Source organism: Rattus rattus, chromosome 1, assembly GCF_011064425.1.
Source record: "Rattus rattus isolate New Zealand chromosome 1, Rrattus_CSIRO_v1, whole genome shotgun sequence".
Lineage (NCBI taxonomy): Eukaryota > Metazoa > Chordata > Mammalia > Rodentia > Muridae > Rattus > Rattus rattus.
In genome coordinates, this window is record NC_046154.1 from 250,521,239 (window position 1) to 250,547,689 (window position 26,451).

At 42.4% G+C, this 26,451-nt stretch overlaps 2 protein-coding genes across 8 annotated transcripts in view; both read left to right on the forward strand.

The window, feature by feature from the left end:
- Window positions 1–26,451, forward strand: part of Tnrc6b (trinucleotide repeat containing adaptor 6B) — a 207,387-nt gene that overhangs the window by 47,633 nt on the left and 133,303 nt on the right. For 6 of the 7 annotated variants that reach the window (XM_032918140.1, XM_032918161.1, XM_032918150.1 and 3 more), the window contains exons 3-4: window positions 5,593–5,683; window positions 25,965–26,032. In XM_032918140.1, the coding sequence (XP_032774031.1) occupies window positions 5,639–5,683; window positions 25,965–26,032 (113 nt within the window). In that variant the 5' untranslated portion in view covers window positions 5,593–5,638. The remainder of the gene's footprint in view (window positions 1–5,592; window positions 5,684–25,964; window positions 26,033–26,451) is intronic. The other variant, XM_032918148.1, reaches the window with a different exon arrangement.
- On the forward strand, window positions 22,963–23,647 carry LOC116913878 (60S ribosomal protein L29-like). Its single transcript, XM_032918170.1, has one exon. It carries the CDS (start codon window positions 23,177–23,179, stop codon window positions 23,645–23,647), a length of 471 nt encoding a protein of 156 aa, XP_032774061.1. The 5' UTR covers window positions 22,963–23,176.

The window sequence follows — 26,451 nt, forward strand, 5'->3', positions numbered from 1 at the left end:
CAGAGTAGAGGGGCTACTGGATGGGCCATCAATATTGGGATCGATGTTAATCCTCAGAAAAATTATTCTCCCCAGTTTCTTAGGGACACCAAACCAGAGAGAAGCAGTAATTTACTCAAGGTCACACATAACTAAAGCATTAGTGGTTGAGTTCGAGATTATAGCTACAGCTATCTCTCCTACTGCTCCTTGCCCCTTCATGCTCAGTAACAGTACATTTGCCTGTTATTACCACTACTGGGTGGTTCAGTGTCCTGTTGGTCAGCTTTAACCATGTCTACTCTAGCAAGAAGTGAGGCTTCACTGAGCTGTGAGGAATGGACGAGAACTTGTGAAGAAATAATGGATTAAGAAGTGGGTATAGAGGCAGGAGCCGGGTCAAAGCCTCAAAGGCAGAGAATAAGAAGAAGGTCAGAAGATAGATAAGTGCTTATTTCTGGGGACAGGGAAGAGGAGTCACTGAAGGGGAAAAGAGTGACTGACAGAGGAGGCAGAACTGATAGAATTAAGGAAGTCAGACTAGAACAAAATTTTTAAGAAAAAGAGAGAATCTGAAAGGTAAACTAGTAGCTTAAGAAGTTTCCCTGAGGGCTGGATGGATGGCTCAGCGGTTAAGAGCACTGACTGCTCTTCCAGAGGTCCTGAGTTCAATTCCCAGCAACCACATGGTGGCTCACAACCATCTGTAATGGGATCCTATTCCCTCTCCTGGTGAGGACAGCAACAGTGTAATATAAAATAAATAAATCTTTTAAAAAAAGTTTACCTGATAAGAACAAGTGTCATAGACTAGCTACTGCTGGTCTTCCAGTCTACTGTCAGTGAGCATCACTGTTAGCTCAGTCATGGCCAACAGATAAAAGAGGCCAGGAACGGACTAGAGAGATGGCTCAGCGTTAAAAGCATTTGCTCTTCCAAAGGACCCAGGTTTGATTCCCAGGACCCACGTGATAGCTGACAACCATCTGGAACCCCATTTCTAGGGGATTAACAGGCACACATATGGTGCATATACAGGCATTTGGGCAAAACATTTATACACATAAAATAAATATTTTATTTAAAGAGGTAAAGATAATACCTCCTAGATGGGACTGGAGAGAGATCCCAACAGTTAAGAGCATTTGTTGCTCTTTCCAAAGGACCAGAGTTCAATTCTCAGCACCTATATGGCAGCTGACAACCATATGTAATTCTAAGTCAAGGGAATCTGATAGATTCTTCTGGCTTCCTTGGACTACACACACACACACACACACACACACACACACACACACACACACACTCATATAGAAGCAAAATACTATATATGTTAAATGTTTTTTTAAAAGAGAAGTGTGCTGGCTGGTTTTGTGTGTCAACTTGATACAAGCTGGAGTTATCACAGAGAAAGTGAACCTCCCTTGAGGAGCTTCATGCTTCTATGAGATCCAGCTGTAAGGCATTTTCTCAATTATCGATCAAGTGGGGAGGACCCTGCCCTTTATGAGTGGTATCATCCCTGGGCTGGTGGTCTTAAGTTTTATAAGAAAGCAAGCTGAGCAAGCCAGGGGATGCAAGCCAATAAGCAGCATCTCCCCATGGCCTCTGCATTAGCTCCTGCTTTCTGACCTGCTTGAGTTCCAGTTCTGACTTCCTTTGGTGATGAACAGCAATGTAGAAGTGTAAGCTGAATAAACCCTTTCCTCCAACTTGCTTCTTGGTCATGATGTTTGTGCAGGAATAGAAACCCTAAGACAAGAGGCCAGAGATAGAGTTCTTATGGAGGAAGCAAAGGTGATGGAGAGTAACATGTTATCTGTGACAATAGAGACCTGAGAGCAGGAAGAAGCTCTGAGGCGTGCCGATGATGCATAGCCTATGAATGTGATCTGCACTGCAGCCAAGAGGGAGACTCTTTGCATGGAAAGTACATCTTTCTGGACAGATTACTAAATATTTCCAATGTTGTCTGGGTTTTTTTTTTTTTCTCTTTCTCTTCCCCTCTCTCTTTTACTTTTGAGGTAGAGTCTTACTTTGTCTCCTAGGTTGGCTTTGAATTTAAAGCATTCTCCTGCCTCAGTCTTTCAAGTGGTTGGATTATAGGTCTGTACATACCACATCTAATTTTATAAGGTACTGGGGATCAAACTTAGGGCCTCAAAAATGCTAGGCAAGCACTGTACCAACTGATCTGATCCCCAGCCTCACCAACTTAAGTTTCATAGAACCAGTCTATTTATACATAATTGCCATAAAAAGTGAAGGACATGATCAACCCCAAGAAGCTTATTTTACTTGTGAGCTTAGGGAGATTGAACAATGTTCGTTCATCTGGGCCTGAGTAAATAGAAATTCATAAATACAACTATGCCAGTTTTACTTTTCTCATTATATATAACTATATATTTGTTTATTAGAAACTTTTTTAGTGAGCACAGTAGATATTTTGATACCCTTTGCCACATAACCTGTGGAAATGTAGAAGTCCTTCTTATGGCTTGAGTATAGAGAGGCCTGTACCAGAGCAGATCTCCAGGCCTGATTTTGTTTGTAAAGAATTTCTTTGCACATAAACATGCATTATGAGCATCTTTTTAGCTATTACATAGTGGTCACTGTACTGGTCAGTTGTACTGTTCACTGTGATGGCCATCCATAATGGTAATGGTCATGGGCACTGTGGTGGTGTTCAGTTGTAGTGTCTACTGTGGTGGTTAGTCATAGTAAACACTGATGGTCACTGTCATGGACACTATGGTGGTCAGCTGTAGTGTTCACGTTGAGGGTCAGTCATAGTGATCACTGTGGTGGTCACTCATAGTGTTAGCCATGATGGTCAGATGGTCTGAATGAAAATGGTCCCCGTAGACTCATGAGAGTGACATTATTGGAGGTGTGGTCTTGATGGAGTAAGTTGGCCTTGTTGGAGGAAATGTGTCCCCTGTATTGAGGTTTCAGATGCTCAAGCCAGGCCTAGTGGCTCACTCTCTCTTCCTGCTGCCTGTGGATCCTGATGTAGAGCTGTCAGACACTTCTCTGGCATCCTGTGTGCCTCCATGCTGCCATCCTTCCCACCATGGCAATAATGGACTAAACCTCTGAACTGTAAGCTAACTCCAATTAAATGTTTTTCTTTATAAGAGTTGCTGTGGGGATGGGGAGGGGATAGGGGGCTTATGGCCGGGAAACAGGAAAGGCAATAACATTTGAAATGTAAAGAAAAAAAAGAGAGAAAAAAAAAAGAGTTGCTGTGGTCATGGTGTCTCTTCACAGCAGTAAAACCCTAACTAAAACAGTCAGCTTTGATGGTAACTATTGTAGTTACTGTGGTAGCCATGTGTAGTGTTCACTCTTGTGGTCAGTCAGGTGGTTACTGTGGTGCCTGTTGTTGTGATCAACTGTAGTGGCCACTATCATAACTTGTAGTCACAGTGAAACTGTGGTGGTTAGTTGTAGTGCTCCCTGTGGTCACTGTGTTGACCATTGACATGGGCAGTCATAGTGGTCATTGCTGTTATTGCTGTGGGAGTAGATTGTGTTCACTGTGAGCCTCAGGTGTACTGGTCACTTGTGGTCAATGTGGTCACTTGTAGTGGTCACTGTGATGGTCACTCATAGAAGTTCCTTTTAGTTGGTTTGATTAATTATTTTTTAATAATTACATATTTGGGGGCTGGAGAGATGGCTCAGTGGTTAAGAGCACTGACTGCTCTTCCAGAGGTCCTGAGTTCAATTCCCAGCAACCACATGGTGGCTCACAACCATCTGTAAAGAGATCTGATGCCCTCTTCTGGTGTGTCTGAAGACAGCTACAGTGTACTTACATATAATAAATGAATAAATTAAAAAATAATTACATATTTGAAGTTAAAAATATAAACTAGATTTTTAAGACAGATTTTGCAAATATTCTCTCTTTTGGGAAATCTAGCTTTAAAAAAAAGACAAATAGAGAAGGAATGGGGCCAGGATGAATGAGAGAGTTTTGAGGAAAATTGAAAAAAATTAAGTGTCAAAAAGAAACTAAAAACATTAGCATTGAGGGGCTTGAGCCATGATTCAGTAGTTAAGAACACTTACTGCTCTTACAGGGGACCCAGGTGCCATTCCCAGTGCACGCATAGCAGCTTATAACATTCATAAGTAACTCTAGTCTGACACCTTCTCTGAACTCAGAAGGCACTAGGCACACATGTGTACACAGACTCCATGCAGGCAACACACTCATGTGCATAAAAACAGATAGATAAAGCTTCGTTACAAATTCTAGATTTTAAAGTTTAGCACTATTTTTTTATTTTATTTCTTTCAGTGCTGGTCATGGAACCCTGGGCAAGTGCTCTCCATATATCACTGGCTGGCTTGGAAGTCACTATGCAAGCCAAATTCTCCTGTTTCTACCTTCTGAGTGCTAAGATTAAAGGTGTGCGCCGCCACACCTGGCACCTCCAGCCTTCTAAATTATATGACATTTTAACAGACTTCTTGACGCATACTCTTTATTTTTTCACATTTATTGATTGATTGTGTGCACATACTACATGATATGTATGTGTGGGTCAGGGGACAATTTTGGAGAGTTGTCCTTTCACTGTGTGGGTTCCGAGAATTGAGCTTAGAAGCAGGCTTGGAAGCAGTGTCACTGGTCTCATTATTATTATTAGCTCTTATTATTAGAGGAGACATTGCTACTTTTATTGTATTATTCTATAAATAGCCAATTTGTAGAAAATAAATGATGTGACATTTAGTTTCTTAGGCATATTTTTCCTTAAAAGGTATACTTAGTAATTAGAGTACCTCAGTTACTGTCTTAGTTTTGGTTTTATTGCTGTGAAGAGATACTATGGCCAAGGCAACTCTTATAAAAGAAAACATTTAATTTGGGCTGGGTTCCAGTTTCAGAGCTTCCGGCCATTATCATCACAGCAGGAAGTATGGCAGCATGTAGGCAGACATGGTGCTGGAGGAGCTGAGAGTTCTACATCTTGATCTGAAGACATTGAGGAGACTGGACATGTTTCACACTGAGTGTAGCTTGAGCATTTAAGTCCTCAAAGCCCCACCCCCACAGTGACATATTTCCTCTAACAAGGCACATATCCTAATAGTGCCATTCCCTATGGGCACACATTCAAACACATGAATCTGTGGGGACCATATCTATTCAAACAACCAGTTACAAAAGCCAAGGATGTTGAACATAGTTATAACCAAGAAATTCAGTCAATTCCAGACGAGACCGACGCACTGTGATATCACATCTTTGCTCATTGGCATCCTTTCCGGCAGGAGTCTACTGTAAGAGTCATTGAAGAGTTCCGTATCACCTTTGCCAAAGGCAAACAAATGGGTTGAGAAATGTAAAGCTATTTAATCCCCCAGTGCCTTGAACCTTTACAACTGTCCTCCAAGCTGGGGAAGCTTCCTGCCCCAGCTCTCCCTCTTTGTCCTCCTCCCAGATGCCGTATGATACTCGTGCACATGGAGAGGTCCGCCTAAAGTCATTGCTTCATCCAGGATGTCCATGATGGATTTTCATCAAGTGTTTGAAAAAGCAGACTTTTACCTTGAAGTCCCTTACTTGTGTTTTCTCTTTTTACTTCCCAGGCAGTGTCTGTGTGTGTCTGCAGAGCTTTGCACAGAATCTGTTCCCATGCAAACCAATGAGGGAGAAGTAGAGGAAGAGAGCAGCTCCCAGGTCAGTACGTTATTCAACAGAGCCACGGCTGGCAGAGAAGTTGAGCAGCAGTGGCAGTGGAGGGACTGAGCCGGGGTTCTGTTGTAGGTGAATTTAGAAACTAGACTGATGAGGTCTTCCTTCTCAGTGTTCTTCATCATGCTACATGATTACTTAAAAGTAAGTTTTGCTGAAATGTGTGTGTGTGTGTGTGTGTGTGTGTGTGTGTGAGAGAGAGAGAGAGAGAGACAGAGAGACAGAGAGACAGAGAGACAGAGAGACAGAGAGACAGAGAGAGAGACTGACTGACCGACCGACCGACCGACTGACCGACCGACTGACTGTGGATAAAATCCAAGGCCTGACTTATGCTAGACAAATTCTATCTCTGAGCTATATACTCTTATCCCTTTTTAAATTTTTATTTTGAGACAGGCTCTGGCTAAGTCACCTAGGCTTTCCCTGGACTTACTCGGCAACCCAGCAAGCCTTGAGTTTATGAAGCCTTAGCCTCCTAAGAGATTAGGTAATGGTACTAGCATTGTATTGTAAATTATACTGTGAAAATTGTATATACTTGTGAAAGTTTGAAACAAGCCAGAAATATATAAGGCAAATTCTGTTTTCTGGGATGGAAGGAAACATTGGCTTTCTTTTAATGACATATTAGGTCAAAATCAGATTAAAAATGAGAGAACACAGCTGGGCACAACAACACATACTTTTAATCTACTTGGGACACTGAGACAGGAGGATTGTCTTGAATTTGAGGCCAGCCTGGGCTATCAAATGAAAGAAAATCCATCCAGGCCTATGTAGCAAGTCCTTGTCTCACATTAACAAAAAGAGAAATTGGGTTTTAACTTCATTGTCATCAGTCTTTTTAATTAAAAAAATTTTATCTTCCTGTCTTGCTTTTTTGTATAAAATCTTATATTTGTAATGATTCTTGTTAATGTAGAACTTTACAGTAGTATCTTAACTTAATTTTGGATATCTGTGAATAGAAAGCTGGTTTGGAGGATAAATAGAACATTTTCTGTAAAGTGGGGTTTTGAGCTAAGTCTATTTCTTTTTTTAATAATAATTTTTTAATGTTTTGCCTGCATGTATATATATACACCACTACTGTACATTACATAAGCATGTCAGCAGAGGGTGTGGAACCTCCTGGAACTGGAGTTATGGATGGTTGTGAACCACCATGTCAGTGCTGAGAACCAATCCTGAGTTCTCTGAAAGAGCAGTGAATGCTCTTAGTGACTGGGACATCTTTCCAGTCCTCAGTAAGTAATTCGTAATCACATATTATGAGGTGCTATAACAGAGAGTAGTTATTCTTGGGATGGTCACGTTTTAAAGAGAGAAATAAATATAAAGATATTAATTATAAACCACCGTGAGTACTGCGAAGAACAGAAAATAATACATAGATAAAAAAGTGACTAGGAAGAAGAGTTGGGACGGTGGAGGAAGGCCTCTGAGACAGATATTAGCTAAAGAGCCAGGAGGCCGGCTACATGAAAAGTGAGGAGAGCAGTGTTCTAAACAGAAGAAAGGGCTACAGAGCCCCTGCCTGTTCCAGGAACTATCAGATGCCCAGGTGGCCCGGTGTGATAGCAGATTAGAGAAGGGTGTAGAGCCTGTGCTCCTCAAAGGCCACATGTGGACCTGTTCTCTGAACTGGGCAGCCATCAGCCTTACCATCTGGAGACTGCTAGAGAGAAGTAGGGGAGGGGTTGGGACCCTGAGTTGCAGCTGTCAGGTGAGAGAGAAGCCCATGTTCCTGTGCTAGTACTGGAGACAAAGGAAAGGCAGATTTGAAATGTGTTTTAAAGTTAACTGATTTCACCTTAGGAGGGCTTGAGGTCCTTTTGCATCTCAAATCAATGGGGGAATTTCCAGAAAAAGGGAAAGTCCTTGCTGTGCAAACACAAAGGAGACACACAGACACACACACATCCCCCACGCCCCCACACACCACGATTCTTTCTCCAAACCAATGAAGTGCTGGGATTATAGACACATTTGGTTTATATGGTATTATTGGAGATCAAACTGAGAGTTTCCTTCATGTTGGGCAAGCAAGCACCCTGCAAATTGTGTGTGTGTGTGTGTGTGTGTGTGTGTGTGTGTGTGTGTGTGTGTGTGTGTAATATAAATATAATATTAAGGAAGTAATGAAAGCTAGTATAGTGATTTACACCCTTAATTCCAGCACTTAGGAGGCTGAGGTAGGATTGCAACTTTGAGCTAACCTGGACTATATGAAAATCCCATATCAATCTCAGCTACATAGCAAGACCCTATCTTAGGGCACAAACAAAAATAGTGATAGGACACATCACTGTGGAAGATGCCTGCAGTCCTGGCCTGTGATCTTAGCACAGAAGAGCCTGATAACTTGAGTCCAGAAAGTTTGAGGACAGCCTAACAAGTACCTATCTATCAAAACAACAGCAAAGACTTATTAAAGGGAAGCGGCATGAGAAAACCTACGAGAGATAGTTTTGCTGGGGAAGCTCTGTGCTTGATAGGATGCTGTAAATTTATAATAATAAAAACTACAAGTAGACACAGATCAATTGTACCCACTACAATTGTGAAGTAGTAGTCAATGAACATGGGGAAGGATAGGTTAAGGGATAGATGAGACAAAAAGAACAGATACTGGACAACTGTTGAATCTTGGAGGTGGCTGTGTAAAGGTTCGTTCAAATTCACTTTATACATACATAAAATTTCTCTAATAAAACTTTTTACAAGCTTTGTAAGGTTTTGTTTCTTTTTAAAAAAGATTTATTTTATTTGTGTGAGTATTTTTGCCTTCATGCGTATACACGTGCACCGTGTGTGTGCCTGGTGCCATAGATCTCCTGGAACTGCAGTCACAGACAGTTGTAAGCTGCATGTGGGTGCTGGGAATTGAACTCTAGTGGAACATCTAGTGCTTCTAACCTCTGAATCATTTCCCCAGCTCCTTCCTGCTTTTGTTCCTTGAGACAGGGTCTCCTTATGTAGTCCTGGCTGTCCTGGAACTTGCGCTATAGACCAGGTTGTCCTCAAACTCAGAAATTGCCTGCTCTGCCTCCTGAGCACTGGGATTAAAGTGTGCACTGTGGTTGCTGCCACCACCAACCTCAAAACCATTTTCTAAAGACTGGAGAGGGCTGTGCTTGCTTGAGAAAAGAAGAAAAAGTGGAAGGATCAGAGCAGAAACATAAAATGGGCTGCAGATTTGCAAGCTTGATGGACGCTAGGAGCCAGCGTGCCATGGCATCTGAGTTCCTGTTCCTCCTTGGCAGGGGTGAGGGATAGGGAGAAAGAGATTTAGAGGAAAGAGTGAGTTCAGCTTTTCTTTGTCCTGTCTCGAGATGGAGTCAGGGAGCTAGAGAGTGGGCTGCATAATTGAGAACGTGAATAACAAGATTTCTTCTTGAGGGGAAAGGTTTAAAGTGGAAACTCCGGAGCAGATATTAAGACTGTAGAAAGCAAGTATGCTGGTCAGTATGGAGACAAGACACCGAGAGGATGTTAAATAGAAAACAAAAATGCCTTAGGGTGGCCTGGGAAGGACAGCTTCGTGGAGCATGATGTTCCTCGTGAAGAGAATCTTAGAATGCTGTAATGGTTTCCAGGCTTTTTCCTGGAGGTGCTTACATTCAGAGAGGATTAGAGATTATGTACTTGTCGAGAGTTGGGAACTGTAGATTCTGATTGTTTGTTCTCTGCCCAAAAGGCAGTAGCTTCCAGAAGCCCACAGTAGGTAAATCATAGCATAATTCTTAAGTTATGGAAATGTGTACTTTCCAGTATTTTTTCTTATAACTTTTTGATTTCTAAAACAATTATTAATATTGTATGATGTGTGTGGACACACATGCCTCACATTAAACTTGAGGTCAGAGCACAACTTTATGTGGTTCGCTTTTTTATGGGTTCCTAGGCTTGAATTCAAGTCACTAAGTTTACACAAAAAGCACATTTTATCTGTCTCATCCATCCTATTATTACCTTTCTTTTCATGTTTGTTTTTTGAGACAGGATTTCTCTGTATATCCCTGGCTGTTCAGGAACTGTCTATGTAGACCGGGCTAGCCTTGAACACAGAGATCCACGTGCCTCTGCCTCCTGAGCGCCACCACACCCGGCTTCCTTTTTTTTTTTTTTGGTTTTTTTTTTCCCGAGCTGGGGGCCAAACCCAGGGCCTTGCGCTTCCTAGGCAAGCGCTCTCCCACTGAGCTAAATCCCCAACCCCTCGGCTTCCTTTCTTAATTTTACTTTTACTGTTTTCTTTAGTCCTCTTCTCTCTTTTTCTATTAATTCAGCAAATACTTATCGATCACTGTTGTGTGCCTGGAACTGTCCCAGGTGCTGACACAGAGGTGTCTATTACATTGTGATTTTGTTTTGTTTTCTTTTGGTGATTTGTGTGCTAGAGTTTTACATGGAAACAAGAATATTAGTTCCATACTAGTTTAGGATTATTGCTTATCTTTCCCTGAATGATCACTGGAATGCAGTTTTGTATGGCCAACGACAGTCTTGGAATTTTAGTGAAAGTGCATGTTATAAACACTGAAGGCATGCACATCAACAGAGTTGTCATAGTAAAACTCTAGAAGTTCCCCAAATATTTCTTTCAGAAGCACAGTACTTATTCCTTATATTTTTACTAAGGACCATTTCTTAGTTAATTTCTCTGCTGTATATAAGAAAGAACACTGAATACATCCAACACAGTCATCATGAGTCAGTCTTTGTTCTACACTTGCAGAGGTTAAGTATGAAAATTATGTGCTGTAAAGTTTTTAATGGCGCCTAAAGGTAGGAGGTATGCACTTGATTCCTCATTCCCTTAGAGACTCATGTGACCCACTTCATTTGACATTTATGTGCCTGTTGACCTGAAATACATTTTATCTGTCACAGTGGCTCTCACTCATTGAATGTAATGATCTTTTTTTTCTGGTGCCTTGCCTAGCTACAACAGATGGAACTGTGTATCAACAGAGAGGATTAGCATTGTTGTAGATTTACTGACATATATTTGGACCTTAGCTGTTCGGTGTTATCCTTTCTTTCTTTTATTGAGATATTATCAAAAATGCTATACTTTTATAGGCATCTAGTTAATTAAGTTTGCAAGCACTTATTGGGTACTTAAGATTTACTGTAACCTAGCTATAAGTGTACCAAGCTATGTGGGCATAGTGTTTGCACACTGGGAACTTGAGCCTACCTGAGAGTCAGATGTGGGCTATGGTACTGTTATTAATGTGTATCTACTTTAAAGCATTGCATTCTTCCTTAGAGGAAGCTTCATAGTGAAGATGGAACACTTGGACTGGGCTTTGGAGGAAGAATATTAGGTTTCTGGTGTATAGGATTGTGTGGAGGTAGGTAGGTAGAGGCTAAGCAGTGTTATAAGTAGAAGGGCCTGTGTAGATACTCCACTCTGAAGGATGCATATAGTAACTTCCCTTTCCTTTAATGTGGCTTCACATAGTGGAGAAATCTGTCAAGGTCAGCCAGAGCATGGAGTTCAACATTATCAGTGATGTCATATTTCCAGTATGTGCCATCGATGTAGTGTTAGGTAGCACTTCTTCCTTAAACTCAATGCCCTACTCTACTCAGAAAATTACAAGGATGATGCCATTGTGAGGGGGTTCTACAAAATACCTGACTGCAGGTATCAAGGAAAATGAAAATGTCTGAGAAACAGCCAAGAGGAGCCTAAGGAGACACAATGACTACATGCAGTGTGCAATCCTAAGTGGGATCCAGGGACATGTGTAAATGCTAATGAGATCTCAGTGGAATACACACTTCAGTAAATGATAATGTGTCATTATGGTTCTTTAATTGTGACAAATGGGCCAGGTTAGGACCAGGGTAAAAATGAGCGTAGACTGGGTTTAGGGCATGGTTAGAAAAGCCCTATCTTTGCAATTTTTTTGAACTCTTAATTTGTTCTAAAAATAAAAAGAAGTTTCTTTACATATATTAAGTTCCCACGACAGCCTTGTGCTGTCTGTAATGACTTGGTGGTAGTTGGCTGAGCGCAGTAGGGCAGTTCTTTTGCTCCAGTATTGTATTGGCTGGTTCTGCAATCAGCTGGATGCCCAGTTGTCCAGAAACGTCCAGAACAACTCAACCCATGGCTGGCAGCCAGTGTCAGCTGCCAGCTAGGAGCTCAACTTGAGGCTGTTGACTAAGCATCGAGGTGCATCTCCATGTGACCTTTCTGTTTGCCTTAAGGTGGCTGGGATCCACCAGGGTATGTTCCAAGAATGCAGAAGCCACAGATATCTTAAGGCCTAGCCACAGAAGGCCTCCATGTTCTGTCAGATTAAACCAAGTCCCAGAAGGACTCCAGATTTAAAGGGCAAAGGCAACATTACTACCTGTCAGTGAGAAGTTTGGCAAAATACTCAGGGCTGTCTTTAGTCTACTCTATGGCAAGTAGAGTGCTAGATGCCAGGATGAAGAAGATGGTGACACGAGACTGGATTATTTTAGACTGCAGAGTTTCCAGAATAGGCAGCAGGTTATGAAAAGGAAAACGAAACCCTCATTTTTTACAGTTTTTTTTTTTTTTTTTTTTTTTTTTTTTTTTTTGGCTATTCTTGGTGGAGAAATAGACTAAAATGTTTGTATGACCTTGAGATTTCCAAAGAAAGAGAATCTGAATCCCACATGGTAGCACATAACCATAATCCTTGCACTCAGGCTGAGACTGGGGAATTATAAATTCAAGGTCGGGTTGGGGATTTGGCTCAGTGGTAGAGCGCTTACCTAGCAAGCACAAGGCCCTGGGTTCGGTCCCCAGCTCCGAAAAAAAAAAAACAAAAACAAAAGATAAATTCAAGGTCAACCTGGGTAACATAGACAGACTCTGTTCCAGAAACTCAAGGAGGAAGGGAGAGTAACTGAGCCAACCCAAGCCCTGCACATCCATTGTCTCTGTGTCTTGAGCTTCCAGTGTAGATCCTAGTGTGAGGCATGATGAAGGAAACCCACCACCTTCCTGGGTCATCTTCTGGTGTGTGTGTGTGTATGCGCATGTGCACACACACGCACACTCTTCCCCACTCCGCAGAGTATATTTGTGGAAGTCAAAGGACAACTTGAAAGTCATCTTTCTTCTTTAACCGTGCAAGTTTCAAGGATGGAACTCACATCATCAGGCTAGCTGGCAAATTCCTTTACTAGCTGAGCCATTTTACCAGCCCTATATTTCTTTTTTCTCTTCTCCCCTCCTGCCCCCTCCATTTATTATTATTTCTATTTTATTTATTTGGGCTTTCAAGACAGGGTAGCCCTGGCTATCCTGGAACTCACTCTGCAGACCAGGCTGTTCTCAAACTCACAATCCCAAGTGTGGGGACTAAAGGGGCGTGCCACCACTGCATGGCTACTTATTTTTAAGAAAAGACTTCATAACGTATCCTTGGCTAGCCTGAAATTTGCTGTGTAGACCAGCCTGGCTTTGAACACCTGTGTCTGCTTCCCGAGTGCAGCTGGGATTAAAGACTGACTTCTTTATGTTTCTTATAAAGAACGAATTATGATGGTCATTTTCAACTCCCTGACTATTTTTTTCTAAATCATAGTTTCTTCCATTTCTTATGCTAGGGGTTAGAAGCCTGGGTCTCATGCATTCCAAACAAGAACTGTACCACTGAGTTATGTCACCACACTTCTTCCTATTTTTCTGTTTGGAGACAGTCTCACAGTTACCCGGGCAGGCCTTGAATTTGCAGTCTTCCTGCCTCAGTGAGGCATTAGCACAGTATAAGGTTTCATGGATCTTAAAGTCATGATAATAGTGGGTCTCACAGAAACATGCTCAGGAATGGGATGGGAGAAGCTGAGACAAGCATGGAACGAGGATGATGCTTGGATGGTAATAGAGAAGAAGATGAATTTGTTGTCACTGTTACTAATATTATTTTTGTGATTCAGATTGGTTGTTTTTTTTCTGTTCATGATTCTGGCTTACAATTTCAATCCACTGTCCATCATTGAGGGAAGTCAAGGCAGGATCTTGAAAGAAGGCCTGTTTGCTATCCCATATAGCATTGTTTCTCACTGAGGAACTCACTTCCAAGACAAAGAAGCAGAGCCAGAACTATGGAGGAGGATGCTTACCATCGGCAGGCAGGTTTATGCTCAGCCAGCTTTCTTTCAGGACCTCCTGCCTAGGGATTGCTGCTACCCACCGTGGGCATTGGTTAACAGTCAAGACAATCTCCCACAATCTCAGACACAAATGTGATATAGGTGTGCCTTAGTTAGAATTTTACTTCTGTGAACAGACACTATGACCAAGGCAACCCTTATAAAGAGAACATTTAATTGAGGCTGACTTACAGGTTCAGTGGTTCAGTTCATTATCATCAAGGTAGTAGCATGGCAGCATCCAGGCAGACATGGCGCAAGTGGAACTGAGAGTTCTACACCTTCATTTGAAGGCTGCTAGGAAAAGACTGACTTATACGCAGCTAGAATGAGGGTCTTAAAGCCCTAACCCCCTTAAGTAGTAAGAGGACCCAAGAGAAAATCAGGTTTGGAAATGAAGAGAATGAATGTTGTTTCCCATACAAGGGTTGAGATGCTGTATACTATCCTTATCACTAAATCTGCCCTTCAGGCAGATACATGACTGAAAGACAGGATGGTTTAGGATGTAGGACAGAATTTGAAATCACCCAAATGGAATGGATGAACTTGTGAGATTAGAGCAAATTGCAGTGGCAGAATGTGGAGAAAGAAGTTCAGGGACAGATGCTGGGAGAGGAGCATGCTTAGGGAACAGGGAATCAAGAACAGTATCCCGTCCCTTTAGCTTTGTCAGGTATCTTATTTGGGCCAGGCTCACAGTGAAGAAGACATTCAGAGTGTCTGACTCAGGAATTTGCATTGTTGATGGAGAGCCAAACAGAAAAGCACATGAACAAACAAGAGGCCCTTCTGGAGTGATCTGGGTTACTCAAGGGAGTGACTGAATATGGAAGATGCTTCAGGGAAGCTCTGCTCAAAGAGATGGCACCCTAGTGGGTGTCTAAATGATAGAAAGTTTTCATGTAACAATATTGGAAAAAAGCGTTCTGAGTCTAAGTAATAAATCCACAGGCCCCAATAGTGGGTGAGGGAGACAGAAGGAAATAAAATGGAAATCTATATGAGAGTATAAGGTAGAAAAGAATTTCAAAAGGGTAGTGGTGGCTACTCTGTTAAATTTCCGTAGAGATTAGGGAATAATAGAAGTAATAAAAATTTACTGGGGAGCCTACAAGATGCTCAGTGGGTAAAGGTGGTTCCATTTTCATGCCTGGAAACCCACACAGGTAGAAACAGGGAACTGACTCCACAGAGCTCTACATACACACCATGGTATGCATACACATGCACACACACACACACACACACACCCCTATACACACCACACACATAAGACATGTACTTAAACATGCAAGTATGTACACACACATTTACACACAATAATCATTAGCATATAAATTTATTGCATGGTGAAAGCAGGGATACAAATATTTGTCTACTTGTGTTGGTAAAAGTATCATTTACAAGACCTAAAAGGTAGAAAGCAACCAAAATGTTCCTTAATGGGTGAATGGATAAAAATGTGGCATGTGGCATATACACGCACACGGTGCTGCAACATAGGTGAGCTTGTTAATATTATGCTAAGTGAATAAGCAGTTGCAAAAAGAAATGTATCATCCCACCTACCTGGAGTTGTCATGTCCATAGGGACACAAAGCTCAAAGACCAAGAGTGGGAAATAAGGACTTGTTCTTGAGTAATACTAGATTTCAGACGGGAACTTCTTTTTCAGTAGAGCAGTGGTGGTTACACAGCTGTGTGCTGAGCATGTATGAGTTCATAGCTAATGCTTATGAGAGCAAGGATGATGTACTGCAGTTCCTGAGCATTGTCTAGTGTGTATCAGATTCTAGCTTCCTTCTCTAGAACCATGTGAAAAATACACATTTATTCTAAGTGTTGGGAGATTAAAGTCGAGAGAATCCTCAGAAAGATGAAAAATAGTGGTGAGGGCTGGAGAGATGGCTCAACGTTTAAGAGCACTGACTGCTCTTCCAGAGGTCCTGAGTTCAAATCCCAGCAACCACATGGTAGCTCACAACCATCTGTAACAGGATCTGATGCCCTCTTCTGGTATGTCTGAAGACAGCTACAGTGTACTCACATATCTAAAATAAATAAAATTTAAAAAAAAGGAAAAGAAAGATAGTGGTGAGATGATAGACATGGGTAAGTTAAAAAAAAAAAAGTTAGTGGATCGGCCCCAGAACTGAATGTGAAATTACAGGACTTCTTAGAGGAGAGGACGGAAGTCAAAGGGGAGGAAATGTCAAGTCAATAGAGGAAACGTCCAGCACCTGACAGAGCTGTTTCTAGACTGCAGTGCCTGCCAGGAACAAGCAGCCAATGAAGAGAGCTGTACTTAGTGGCTTGTGTTTGAAGAAAAGTAAACATAATAGAAAAGTGCAGAATATTTTAGAAAAACAACAGGGTATCCCCAAGCAGAATTTAGAATGGCATGTGGCAACTGTGGGAGCATGCAACTCTCTCTGCTGCTTCTGGGGCGGGGGCTTTACAAGAAAGAAAATTGAGTTATATCACTCTATGCGATTCAGCTGTATGTGTTATTTCCTTACTGATAGCATTGTTTGAAGTGAATATTGTTTTAAAGAAAATCATGACTCAGATTGGGAGGATAGAAAAGGAAGGGAGATAAGAATTGGGGAGGAGATATTATTCTATATTTAAAAACATATATATAAGAGCTGGGGCGTAGCTAACTGGTAGAGCACTTGCCTCACATTATAGAAACCAGTTAATCAAGCAGTCAATCAATCTTCACTGCAGATTTTAATAATTAAAAAAATCATGTTACTAGTGAGAAATGGAAATACTGATTGTAGTTTACTCTTACAAATTTGGGCAGTAATAGCAGGCATGGGGCCTAGAGAGGTGGTCTAGCAGTTAGGGTCACTTCTGCTCTAGTAGAGAGCAAGCATTTTGTTCCCGGCACCATGGCAGCTGACTAACTCCTGTCTCAGAGGCTCTGACACCCTCTTTTGGTAGTATACTTACATGTGGGCAAAAGACTCATACACATAAAGTAAAAATAAATAAATCTTAAGAAAATAAAAAAAAAAGTAGGCTGTAGAGATGGCTCAGTGGCAAAGAGCACTGGCTGCTCTACCAGAGGACCTGGGTTCAAATCCCAGCACACACACGGCAGCTCAGAACTGTCTGACCCCAAAATCTGACAGCCTCACATAGACATACAAATTCAGGCAAAACACCAGTGCACATAAAATAAAAATAAATAATTAAAAACCTGGCCATGGTGGTGCATGGTAATCCCAACACTTGGAAGGATGGAAGATTTGAGTTGCAGGTGGCTAAAGATCGGGTAGTTTTTAAAAAAGGAATAGGGGGTTTGGGGATTTAGCTCAGTGGTAGAGCGCTTGCCTGGCAAGCACAAGGCCCTGGGGTCGGTCCCCAGCTCCGAAAAATAGAAAAGAAAAAAAAAAAAAAAAAAGGAATAGGGAGAAATTTGAGACCATAAAGCCAAAAATAAATTTTAGATTAAGAGAGGTTGCAAAGTATGTGTCAGTTGAAGAGACAGACTTACTGAAAATGGGGATTGGGTCAAGAGAAAGAGGAGCTCCTTAGATGGGGAGAGCCAGGGAAAGCAGAAGAGTTTGTGTAGACGAAGAGTTTAGGGAGCAGGCGGTGATGCTTGCCTGGCAGAGCAGCAAACATGGGGATGAGTAAAAGAGACCGGCTTGTAGTTAGGATCAGAAGAGTGAAAGAGAGGCGTTGTGTGGGATAAATTCTCAAGACAGCCTTGGGCCTTGTGGAGCAGGGATTTCTGCCTAGTGGATGGACCCTAGTGGATGGATTGGGGAATTGTGGAAGTACTGACTGTAGGAGCGATGGGACATTCACTCATTCTGGTGTCTACCTTTTGGGAAAAGGCCTGTGGAAATAAATAAATGAATGTCGGTGCTGGACGGCTGTGTTCTGACCACAAAGATTACATTGTTTCTGACTAACCCAAGCTCAGGCGAAGGGGAAATAGAACAAAGGGTCATAGGCACTGCAGTAGTAGAGGTGTGGGAGCAGGGGAAAAAAGAGAAGGAAGTGCTAGAGGTCTGCAGCCCCTTCTAGAAAATGGAAATGACTGGTGAGTAGGCCCCGGAGATGAAGGGGCCTTCCAGGCAGTACCAGGGATTGAGGTGGGAGGAGAACTTATGTACCCCTGCTAAGGGACAACTTTGTCACTTTACAGCAGTGCTCTGCAACCCAGGTCAGACCCTGCAGATGAGACAAGGGGGTTGGGAAGACAGGCATGTCCTAAGAGCAAGCCAACTAAGAAGCAAATACGGATATTGAGAAGGGAATAGTAAGCCTTCCTGTGTTAAGATCTGAAGGGCCTTTGGGAAAGAACACCCTGAAAACAAGCCATGAAGCCTCCTTGAAGGTTTCAGCAGAAGGGAGGAGCTAAGGAATTTTGTGGGCAAAGTCAAATTCTAGGATTTGTTTCATTTTCATAGTGGATTTTGGGGTGAAGCTGTGTGAATTGGTGACGAGGTCCAGAGACCAAGCTGCGTGCTTCCTAGCTAAGGTGAAAGAGAGTGAGAGATAGGCTACCTGTTTGAGACAGGTCAAGAGCATGGAGTTGTGAGAATCTGACAAAAGATTTCTGAACATGTATCAACCAAAATCTGATGCCAAATCAGATGTATAATGAGCACACGGTGTTTTGGGCAGTGTTTTGTCACTGTTGGATCACCCAGCTTCAGAGCAGCTTTGATTCTGACACATGGAGTGCTCGCTTTGCACCTCTGCATTGCAGATGCTGCAACTTCACGGATACCGGCAGAAACGCCTGACCCGACGGGAAACTGTTACAGTGTTAGGAATTGCAGTGTCTTGTCTTTGTTTGTGTGTATATGGAGACCAAAGGGATAACTTCAGCTCTCATTGTGCAGATGGCAGCTACCTTTTATTGTTGTTTTTGTCCATGTGTGTGGTGTGTGGATGTGCACATGTTCCTGTGTGTGCAGCTCAGCCTACCCACTGCTCAGTTCTGCCTTTTATTCGACTGCTCGTGGCCTCTCAGCTCTGCGTTCCAGCTGTTCTGCTATTGCTGCCCCTCTGCCGCCTTTGCCACTGCTTCACTGTCATTTCTTTTAATCCCGACTGAGCCTGAAAAGGCAAACAAAAATTTCTTGAGATAAGGCACTAAGTATAATGTTACAACCAAGCCTGCTTGCTTCTACTGTCACCATAGTAAACTTCTTGTGCAAATGAGGGTTTGTGTTTGCACTAGTCAGCAGTGTCTCTTTCCAGACCGGTCACAGAAGTCCCTCTGCCACTAGGGAAAGTGCACCCTCCCTGGCTGCAGAGTCACCTCGAGTTCATTGAGGTTTCTAATAGCAAAACATCTGGTACTTTGAAACAGTCCTCACTGGGCCTTGTGCTTTCAGGAGTGAAAGCAAGCAGCTGGATCATCATGTGTTTTCCTGAATGTGTCAGCATGTTTAAAACAGCTGGTGCTAGAATAGAAGGGGGCATCTGGCTGTTTGACTGGCAGTCGCTTTGCTCAGGGAAGGTGGGGCAGCAAGGGAGAGTACAATAGCTCAACGGTCCTGAGTCAACACACTCCCTCCCTCCATGTGTTCTTATTTACAAGAATGTTCTTATCATAAGGTAAGAACTTGAAGAACTTATCAACAACACCAGTAGTGATTTTAACAGTTTTTAAAGTTCTTTAACAGTGCCTAACACCTGCTCAGTGCCCTTGGTACAAGTCCCACTTGGAGTCTCATTGAATGTGAGATTAAGGATGAGAGATTTAGGAGCTCGTGTGTATTACAGACTTCTTACTAAGGGATCTTAGTAAATTATGATGCTGTTTACATAAGAATGAGAAGATGCATTACTGGGTGGCAGTTGCTTATGCCTTTAATCCCAGCACTGGGCAGTGGGCAAAGGCAGGCAGGTCTCTTGTAAGTTTGGGACCAGACTGGTCTACAGAATGAGTTCCAGGACAGCCAGGGCTACACAGAGAAACCCTGTCTTGAAAAACAAACAAACAAAAGAATTATGAGATATAGAAGACTAGGGAGATGGTGACAGTGCTGAAAGTGCTTGCTACACAATCAGGAAAACAGGAGTTTGGTTCCCAGAGCACACGTACATGCCAGATGGGTATGGCAGCCCATTTGTAATTCCAGCCTGGGAAGATAGAAATAGGGATCCTCCTAGCTAAAGCTGGCTAATGAGACTAAATCACATCAACAGATTTGGGTTTGATTGAGAGAGACCCTGCCTCAACAATTAAGGTAAAGAGTGATCTAGGATGATTCCTGACATCACCTTGAGCTTTCACGTGATTGCACACACATGGCATGTATACCCATGCATGCAAATATCACACATGAGTGCTCACCATGCACATGGAAGCAGGAAAAAATGAACAAAGGAAAACAATTGAGGGATAAAAATAGGAAAAGAAATTTAGGAAACGTGATATTGTTTAACTCTGAGTGTGTTGGGCCAACCAGCTAGAACATGAGGGCTGGACTTGAAGATCTGAGACTGAGGCTGAGGATTTTGTGACGTTTATGGTTATTGCTGCTCAACATTATTGAGATATTGGCTACCAATAAAACATCCATCTGGTCTTTTCTCTGGTAGTAAACAGTGCTCACAATTGAGAGGTTTTAACTGGAGAACACTATTTAGAAAGACAGATAGTTTTGTGATATATCTGAGTGGGAAACTAGGTCTTTGAGAAAACAGTTTAGGCCTAAAGTTCCCAGAAACATTACATTTCAGAGTTTCCTTTTCCTTTTTCTTTTTTTTTAAACCTTTTTCACCTGATTAAAAGATGACATTTGTATGGTCAAGTGTATAAAATACACAGCTCAGTAATTTTTTTGTTTTTTCTGAAATAAGGTCCTGCTGTATAGCCAAGGCTGCCCTGAAACTCATTGTGTAGCCCAGGCTGGCCTTGAACTTGCAATGATACTTCTACATGATTATATCCATGAGACACCATACCCAGTGTGATGGCTATTCCTGCTTGTCAACTTGATTACATCTGGAATGAAGTTACTACAGTCCAGTAATGGAGGGTACTACACCTGTGGTCCAGATCTTGAGGCTGGGAGACAGGTTTCTGACTTGGATCTTGACATGGAAATCTTGAGGCATAGTGACCATGAAAAGCTTAGGCCCAAGCAAGGTAGTGCATGCCTTTAATTCCAGGAGACTGAGGCAAGGAGAACTCTGAGTTCAAGGTCAGTGTGGGACAAAGCAAGTTTTAGATCCAGGCATGGTGGTATACACCATTAGCCTTCTGCTGGAGGCCTACATAAGGACATTGGAACATTTACTTGCCAGCACATCTGTTGGAACCCATTCTACAGAAGCCCAGCTCAGACAACCAGCCTCGTGGGACTGAGCAACTACTAGATTCCTGGATGTCCCGTTCACAGGTACCCAGTGTTAGGTTCATTAGACTACAGACTATAACTCATTACAATAAATTCCATTAATATGTATAGAGACATTCTATAAGTTCCGTGACTCTAGAGAACCCTGAGATACCAGCTAGTGATTTTTAAAAGCATTTGTGTTTACATAGTATATGGATACATGAGTGCCACAGTGTATGTGTGAAAATCAGAAGACAGCTTATTGAAGTCAGTTCTCTGTTTCCTCCAAGTGGGTTCCAGGGGGTCCAACTCATCTTGTCAGGCATGGTGGCAAGTGCCTAACCCTGGCATACCATGGTACTTGTCTGTCTTCCACATAACTAGGCCCATAAGAAATGGATATTTTTTTCCTCTTTAAACTGTGATCTCAGCCCTTTGGACCTGTCTGTTGTAAGGGTCCATGACTCACGGAAGAATGATACCCCAGACTCAAATAGTATGGGAAAGCAGAGAGCATTCATTTTATTCTGCAGATGTTCAACATGCTGGGGTCTACCATTTACCAAGATGGAGATGCCCAAATGAGCTTGCAGGCCCAATTTAAAGCACATTAGGGAAATTCCAGAGAGGAGTAGGTGAGCTTTATCTTAATCGGTTGGCTCTATACCTAGGGATATTCCAGAACTGTTGTTGGGGTGGGGGCCTGGGGGCTGGAAACTGTTGCTGACCCATTGCCCTTGCCTCAGGCCAGGTGGTAGGGCAGCTACTGATGGCTGGGCAGTTTCTGATTGGCTACCTGAAGCCTGGGGTTTTTCTATTAACTGACTAGCCCAGACTTGCCCAGTTTTTGGAAACAGAAATTGAGACCTAGACTCTTGAACTGCCAATTTTAAGTCTGTCATGGAGTCAGCCAGTCTCAGTTCTCATTGTTGCTTTTTTTTTTTTTAAAGAATGATTTATTTGGGGGTTGGGGATTTAGCTCAGCGGAAGGCCCTGGGTTCGGTCCTCAGCTCAAAAAAAAAAAAAAAAAGACAAAATAAGAATGATTTATTTGACTTTATTTTATGTGCATTGGTGTAAGAGTACCAGATCCCTTGGAACTGGAGTTACAGACAGTTGCAAGCTGCTGTGTGGGTACTGGGGATTGAACCCAGGTCCTTTGGAAGAACAGATGGTGCTCTTAACCACTGAGCCATCTCTCCAGCCCCACTTTGTTTTTTTAAAGACTCATTGCTTTATTCTGTGTATGAATATTTTGCCTAAATGTCTGCATGTATACCATGTGAATTCCTTTGATTTGCAGAGATCAGAAGAGGGTATCAAATCTTATGGAATGGTTGTAGGCCATGATAGGGGAACTGGGCACAAACCCAGGTTCTCTGCAGAAATGTCAGTGCTCTTAACCACTGAACCATCACCTATTCCTTGTTTTTAAATTATGCCTTTGGGGTAGTTTTCATAGGACTAATAGGCCCATTAGCAGAAGTATCCTTTATGACCAGTAAATACCTGGCAGTAAAAATGCCTGTTTTCCTTAGAAATTTATATAAACTCTATATTAACTGTATATAAACATATAGTTAAAAGAATAATTACAAAGACTCCCCAACCCCCATTGAGCTCTGGCTGACCTCAAACTCCAAGAGACTTGCCTGACTGTACTTCCTGAGTGTAGGGAATAAGTCATGAAGGAGAAGGTAATCATCCCCTAGGTGATGGACATCTCTAAATGTCCAGGACCAGAAGTATTTTAGATTTTTAAACTTTTGAGTTTTGTGATGATTTGCGTATCATTTATAGATCATGTGTTTCTAATCGAGAAATCGGAAATCTGAAATGCTTTCAACACTGAAACTTCAAGTACCAGTGTAATGAAATTTTCTGATTGTGAATGCTCAACTTGTAAGTGTTTAAAACTACAAGAGTACTGGAGAAATGTCCAGGTTAAGAGCACTGGCTGGGGGTCCCAGGCACTGTGGGAGCCGCGGCTTACCATGCAGACATGGCCAAGCCTAAGAACCACACCACACACAACCAGTCCCGCAAATGGCACAGAAATGGCATCAAGAAACCTGGATCACAAAGATACAAATCTCTTAAGGGGGTCAACCCCAAGTTTCTGAGGAACATGTGCTTCTCCAAGAAGAACAACAAGAAAGGCCTGAAGAAGACGCAGGCCAGCAATGCCAAGGCCGTGAGTGCACGCGCAGAGGCCATTAAGGCCCTTGTGAAGCCTCAGGCCGTCAAGCCCAAGAAGCCAAAGTGCTCCAGCCGCAAACCCATCCGTCTGGCTTTCATCGCTCACCCCAGGCTTGGGAAGAAGATTCGAAGCTACATGGCCAAGGGACGGAGGCTCTGCCAACTAAAGCCCAAGGTTCAAACCAAGGCAGAGACCAAAGCTCCAGCCAAGGCCCAGGCTTCAACTCCAGCCCAGGCTCCCAAGGGTGCCCAGGCCCCTGTGAAGGCCCCATAGAAAAGGCTCCTGCCAGTGTGAAGACAGATGGACGGCTGTGACACACCCACCTACACACTATTTGCAGATGACCAGTGTCCTATGCTGTTTTTACAAATAAACTTAAGACAAGCAAAAAAAAAAAAAAAAGCACTGGCTGCTCTTCCAGAGGACCCAGGTTTAATTCCCTGAACCTACATGGCAGCTCAGAACCATCTAGGGGATCTAATGCCTTTTTCTGGCCTCCCTGGGCACCAGACACACATTGGATACATAGATACAGATGTGACACAGCGCCTATACACATACAAATAAATCTTTAAGTAAATAATTGTATATCGATGGAGGAAGCAGGATTGTAAGTTTGAAGCCAGGCTGGACTACTGTAGCAAGAGTTTGTATATACATACGTGTTTGTACATATTCATAAATAAAGCCATAACCTATTTGTTTACATCCTCCCTATATGAGTTCCTCACTCAGAACACTCAACCACTTACAGTTAGAAAATATCTTGAGGTCGGGAGAAATAGGTAAGGCCTCTAGCTCAGTCATAAAGAATTCTTGTCTACTGAGCATGAGATAGTGGGTTCTACTCTTTCTGTTAAGAAAAAAAAATACTAGAAAGCATTGTCCTTACACTGAGTAAGTACAGCTCTTTGGTTATTCCATAAATGATACACTATGACAGTAATTCACATAGCATTCATTTTGAATTAGGTGTTAAAAGAAGTCTAGAGCTGAGCGTAGGGGTTACATGTTATCCCAGCACTTGAGTGATAAGAAACAGGAGGATTAAAAGTTCAAGGCCAGCCTTGAGTCCATAATAGCAAGTTCAGTTCCAGCCAGGACTACATGAGATCCTATTCCAAACAAAAACAACAAAAATATTTTGGTCTAGTGAGATGGCTCAGTGGGTAAAAAAAATCTAGCTGACAAGTCTGACCACCTGAGTTTAATTCCCATGACCACATGGTAGAAGGAGATAGCCAACTCCCAGAGGCTGTCCACTTGCCTCCCCGTATATTTATGTACATACATGCATAAACACACGTAAATAAATAACATGTTAAAATGAAAAATATATTCTGGACCCAGGGGTACAAACTATGATAGCTTAGGTTGTATGCAAATTCTGTTCTGCTTTGTACAGAACTTCCTTGGATTTTGGCATCCTTGAGAGTCCTGGCGTCAGTCTCAGGCCCCGTAAATACCAAGGGAGAAGGTAATTCTTTCAACAAAGGTTAGATTTTTTTTGTAACCCAGCTGGGTTGAGTGTGTAGCTAAAAATGTCTTAACCTATTCTTTTGTCAGTGGATATTTATTTTTGTATTTTCTTCTGTTAAGAACGTCATTGCTCTGCTAGATGCTGGTAGTGCATGCCGTTTTTTAAATTTTAATTTAATTTTTTTACTTATTTACTTCATATCCTACTCATTATCCCCCCTCCTGATCACCCCCAACAATCCTCCCCCTCCCCCTTCCCCTCTCCTCTGAGTGAGTGGACGTCCCCCTGGGAATACCCCCAACCCTGCCACTCCAAGTTCCCTGGAGACTAGGTGCTTCTTCCACTGAGGCCAGACAAGGCAGCCCAACTAGAAGAACATATCCCATCCACAGACAACAGCTTTTGGGATAGCCCCCGTTCCAGTTGTTCTAATCCTGTCTTGAGGGGGGGGGGAATAGAGATAGATTTGAGGGGAGAAGATATAATATCAAATGGATACTTTTGTATATTTATAAACATTCCTTTAGAGCACATACCTAGAAATGTATTTGAAGTTTGGTGGTAAGTCTTTATTCAAATGTTCCAAGTGAAGACAAACTTTCTCAAAGTTGTCGTACCAGTTTTCCCTCCCACTAGGAGTGGAGAGCAGCCATGCTTCTCACTTCTGCTAACACTCCATGCTGCTGGGCTTTGTCATTTGGCCCAGTCTGGTGGTTGTGAAATGCTATCTCTTTGTGGTTTTAATTTGCATTTTTCTGACTGACATGAAATTATGCAGCTTTTCGTGTGTTTAGGGACCATTTATGTGTTCTCTTCAGTGACACTTCTACCCAGTCATTTGCAGGTTTTTCATGGGCTGGTATTTTCTCATTGATTCTTAGATAGTCCTCTATGTTCTGGATGCTAGTTCTTTGTCGTAGGTGTATGAGTTGTGGATCTTCTTTTCATCCTGTAAACTCATCAAGGAGAAGTGCCGTGAGCAAACCTGGAGAATGAAAGTCTCAAGTTCTAGACGCTATAGTGACACCCTGTGGGTGTGCACAGAGGAGGGCCTGGCACTGGAGCATCATAGTACTGACTGCTGCTGACCTGTGGTGCTTGCCTTTGCAGGTGGAACAGGAGGATTTTGTAATGGAAGGGCATGGCAAGACTCCACCTCCTGGAGAAGAAAGCAAACAGTGAGTCACAGTTTATTAAAAGGGTCCTATTACAGAGCCCAGAAGCAGTTGGTTCAGTATGCTGAGAGCATGTTTGCTGGGCTGTGTAGACGTCCGAGATCCTGCAGCGCATACCAGTTGCTTCGTTGATGCGTTACTTCTATTTATAGATTAACTGGAGGGACAAAAAAGTTGGCTTTGTTGTTTTTCACACTTGGCTAATCAAAATTTATGTTATGCTTAAGCCAAGGCTTTACGGCTCAGGATGTTCCAAATTGAACTAATTAAGTTTGGGTGTTTTCCAAAGAAAGTATGAAATGGTGCTTCCTTTCCTTAGCAGTGTCTTCATGAAGGAGGCTCAATTAATGGGCTGTCTGCACACTCTAAGTGTGGGCTCGTCTGCATACTACTTCCTGAAATTCAATTCCAGTGATAATTGA